The 3,909-nt window shown below is 42.7% G+C and overlaps 1 protein-coding gene across 1 annotated transcript; it reads right to left on the bottom strand.

Moving 5' to 3' along the window:
* Positions 1 to 281: 281 nt before the first annotated feature.
* PLAGL1 (pleiomorphic adenoma gene-like 1) lies at positions 282 to 3,649 on the bottom strand. The gene is made up of 3 exons (XM_010077043.1): positions 3,575 to 3,649; positions 2,032 to 2,528; positions 282 to 1,651 (listed from the first exon to the last, which is right to left on the bottom strand). Exons 1-3 carry the CDS (start codon positions 3,647 to 3,649, stop codon positions 376 to 378), a joined length of 1,848 nt encoding a protein of 615 aa, XP_010075345.1. The 3' UTR covers positions 282 to 375.
* Positions 3,650 to 3,909: the final 260 nt, after the last annotated feature.

Raw genomic sequence — 3,909 nt, 5'->3', positions numbered from 1 at the left:
TTCCCCTTTACCCTAATCCTATTTCTCCTACCACACCAGCCTCAGTTTTATTGTGCCTGTTGTGATGCTTTGCTTTTATTGAAAATATTTATTCAGTTGTTTGCATGAAATAAACAAAAATATAGAGTGTTGAGGGAAATATGTTAGTTCTACTGTTGTCATATGCTAAAAAAACTAATAGTAGTAGGAAAAATAGAGCTTCTTGTTTATTAACATCCTGAATTTAACTACCAGATTCATAACATGTTTTGAAAACATTTGGGGCAGTTTCTCTTAAAAACAAAACAAAACCAAAACCACCTAATCCTAACAGATTTAAGTAAGAAGCACAGTCTTAAAAAAAGAAAGAAAAAAAAACCCAAACCCACAGTGAAGTTATTTGAAGGCATGGTGAAAATGAGGCAACGTTACAGAATTTGTAGTGGATGGAAAGGAGCGAGGAAGATGGTGCAGCTGGTTTATGGCCATGCCACCACTTGCTAGCTGAAGACCTTGCTGTTGGCCAAGGCCATTCAGCCTGTGTGATGGTTCCTCTGGACCAAATGCCATTGTGATGTCCCCAGTAGCGTTCTGGTTGTCACCTAGGGGGAGCTGCCAGAAACTCATCACATGAGTGAGATCCATGAAAGGCAGGCTTGTAGTTTCAGCTACTGCCTCGGTCTCCTTGTGCACTGGGTACTTGTTAGTATCCCCTACAGGCCCTGAGGAAGCTTCTTCCAGACTGATTTTGTGGAGAGACTGAGGTTCTGGTAACAGCAGGTCCTCAAGAAGATGCACATTGTAACCTTTAACATCCACTTTTATCGGTAGGTTCTTGAGGGATCCTGCTGCAAATGAGGTAGAACTAAGGTCATATTTATTAGGCTGATGAAGGTTCAGGTTGGCAGGAACAGCTGTTGAGCATGATGTGGGATGGACACCTGGAAGGCTGTCTGCAGAGCCCATTCTTTGCAAATGAGGAGAAGGTTCAAGAGGAAGAGCAGTTTGTAAGCTTGTCTGGGAATGAAGATGTGGACAGTTGTATTCCTCTGATTCTGAACTATTCAAAATCCCATTCTGCACAGAGACCCTTTCAGGAAAAGGGGACATTATGCTGGCATCTTCCTTCAGTCTGAATGGAAAAAGCTGGTCAAGGAGACCCACTGAGTCACCGTTCTGCAACCTGCTTTTCAACAGTTCTTGGGGATGAGTCTTCCTAGTATGGCGAGTCAAATGGTCCTTCCGCCCAAACCTCTGGGCACAAAACTGGCATAGAAAGTCTTTGCAGCCTGTGTGAACTACCATGTGACGCCGTACATCTTTACGGGTATAGAAGTGACGCTCACAGTGGTCACACTTGTGTTTCTTTTCCTTCATATTGCCAGTTGGTTTCCCTGCGTGGCTTTTGAGGTGTTCCAACAAAACTTCAGTGCCACCAAACTCCTGGGCACATACCCTGCAGGTAAGGTCCCCGCTGGTGGCTGCATGAAGAGCCAAGTGTCTCTTATAGCCTAGCTTGGTGTTGTACTTCTTGCCACACTCTTCACACTTGAAGGCCATCTTGTTAGGGTCATGAGTCTGAAGGTGATTCTTTAGATGGTCTTTCCTGTGAAAGGTCTTTTCACAGTAGCCACACTGGTGAGACTTCTGTGGCGAATGAGTGGCTGAGTGCCTACAACAAAAAACAAAACCAAGTTATTTGTGTTTACATTTACTCTAGCACATCTACTCTTGCAGCTTCAAGACTTGAAAACACTGGCACTCTTGAAGGAAGGTATTTTCACAAGTTCTCATAGTATTAGTACCAGCCTAACTTTTTTTTGGGGGGATAAGGTGTTAATTATAAAGCCAGAGTAGGTTACAACTGCTCAACATAATCTCTTTGAGTAGCCACTACAATTGAGGGAGACTACCCTCAATTCTACCAAAACAGGAATAATAAAAACTGGAACTCAGGGACTAACTAACTGTCACTAGGACAACCCAAAGGAAACAGATGTCTTTCTTTTTCCACACACACCCACCAGAAAAGGAGTGCCTTCAGAGCTGTACCTGAGCAGTTTATATTTGGAAATGAAGGCTTTTGTGCATCCGTGTTGTGAACACTTGTAGGGGCGCTCCCCTTTGTGCACGTAAGTGTGGACTGTGAGCTTGTCAATGGAATCAAACGTCTTCCCACAGAGTCGGCAAGGGTAACTGTCTGGCTGCTTCACTTCTCTTCTCTTCAACAGTGAAGACCGGCCATTTCTCCATTTAGGTATAAACCTCACAAGAGCATCACAAGTGCTTCCTGAGCCAGCACAGCTAAGCTTTGCAGCAGAAGAACAAGAAATGGTCCCGAAGCACTGAGCAATGCCTTTGCCTAACGCTGCTCCTCTCAGTTTCCCTTTGAGTTTGCTTTTTGTTTTTATGGGTCCCAATTTATTTGACGGTCTGAACCTCGTGGTAAGGACTCGGTCTTTATGAATGCACTGGTGAGATTCCAGCAAAGCAAAAGTTGCAAAAGTGCTTCTACAGCTGGAGCATATCCAAGCGTCTATGGGCTCTTTCTGCAATGAGAACAGAAACAGGTCTTTCTTATTAGCCATTCTAAGGAAAGGTCATATTCTTTTCACTGACCCTACATCTTCTGGACTCTCCCAAGACCTGTTGTTGTCCCTGGTGATAGTTACTTCAATATACAACCACACAGCTGTTCAACTGGAAATGGATTATCTCTAGGAGTCTACATATTTGAAGGGAAAAAAAAAAAGGTTGGCTAAATACTGATTTCCATGTTTTTGTTTAGCATTCACTGTAACGGACCTGAGCCATTCACCTTTGTTTTTCTGTGCTTACTGCATTTCTCTACATTTGTTCCTTTTATGGAATTACTCATAAAAGCAGTTGCAAATCGTACTTTATCCCTAGCCTGACATAACTTATCTGGTCTTGCAACCATACAAATACTGGGTGGGTTTCTGCACACAAATGTAGTTTAGCCATACAGGATTTCCCTAAGTCTTGGGCTGACTCCATGCTTTAACAGATACCAGTGGTCAATGCCTCCAGGAGAGACCTCCTCACTTGGCTTGACATTTGGCATTAGACATTCTTAAGCTTGATAAGAAACACCTCAGGTTTGGGGATGTCAAGCCTATCCTGACTTAGTGGTATTAAAACTTTTTTTTTTGGCAAGTAATGCATTATTTGGAAGTATTCTTTCTGTGGAAATAAGATCTCTTCTGGATTCAGTTGAACTAACTTTGACGTTCTAAAAATTCAGTTGAACTAATATTGACGTTCTAAAAATTCCAATGAAAAACAATTACAAAAAAACCCCCAGCAACTGATGAAATGTACTTCCAATTAATACACAACCATGTACCTCCTTAGCTGCCGCTACGTTTTATGTAAGCTGCTCATAAACTGTCCTTTCTTTCCATTGTTCTTGGGCTAACTTGCTCTGGAGAGCATGGTGAGGCTATGTTCACTGTCTTTATTTGCAGACTGAGCCCTCCTCTCTCTTATCCATGTCTGATGCTGTGGCTCTCCCACACCTTCTTTCTGAGGTGTACTCTGAAGACCTCACATGCAGAAGCACCAACAGGCTTACTTCCCTTCCTGGAGCTCCTCTGAATTCCCGATTCATTCGTATTCTCTGTTTAATGCTTTCTTCTAGCTTAGGCATCGATCAAGCTACGTTTTCACCACATAACAAACTTTTCCTATCAGTTTAAGGATTCCTACTATCATACAGAGGGGAAGGTACTGGAATTAGAAGAGAAGGGTTATTGCACAGGAAAGACTGCAATAATCAGTGCTTTATCTGACCAACCAGTCAGAGCAGAACAATAGGAAACTGGTGAAATAAATCTGAGGCTGGACAGCTTGGTTATCTACAAATTAATGCCAATCTTAAGTCTTTCCAACACATTCCACTGGTGCCAC

This window comes from Pterocles gutturalis, unplaced genomic scaffold (assembly GCF_000699245.1).
Source record: "Pterocles gutturalis isolate BGI_N339 unplaced genomic scaffold, ASM69924v1 scaffold17378, whole genome shotgun sequence".
Taxonomy (NCBI): Eukaryota; Metazoa; Chordata; class Aves; order Pterocliformes; family Pteroclidae; genus Pterocles; species Pterocles gutturalis.
Note: the sequence above shows the minus strand (reverse complement) of the source record. Positions and strands in the feature narration are given on the sequence as shown.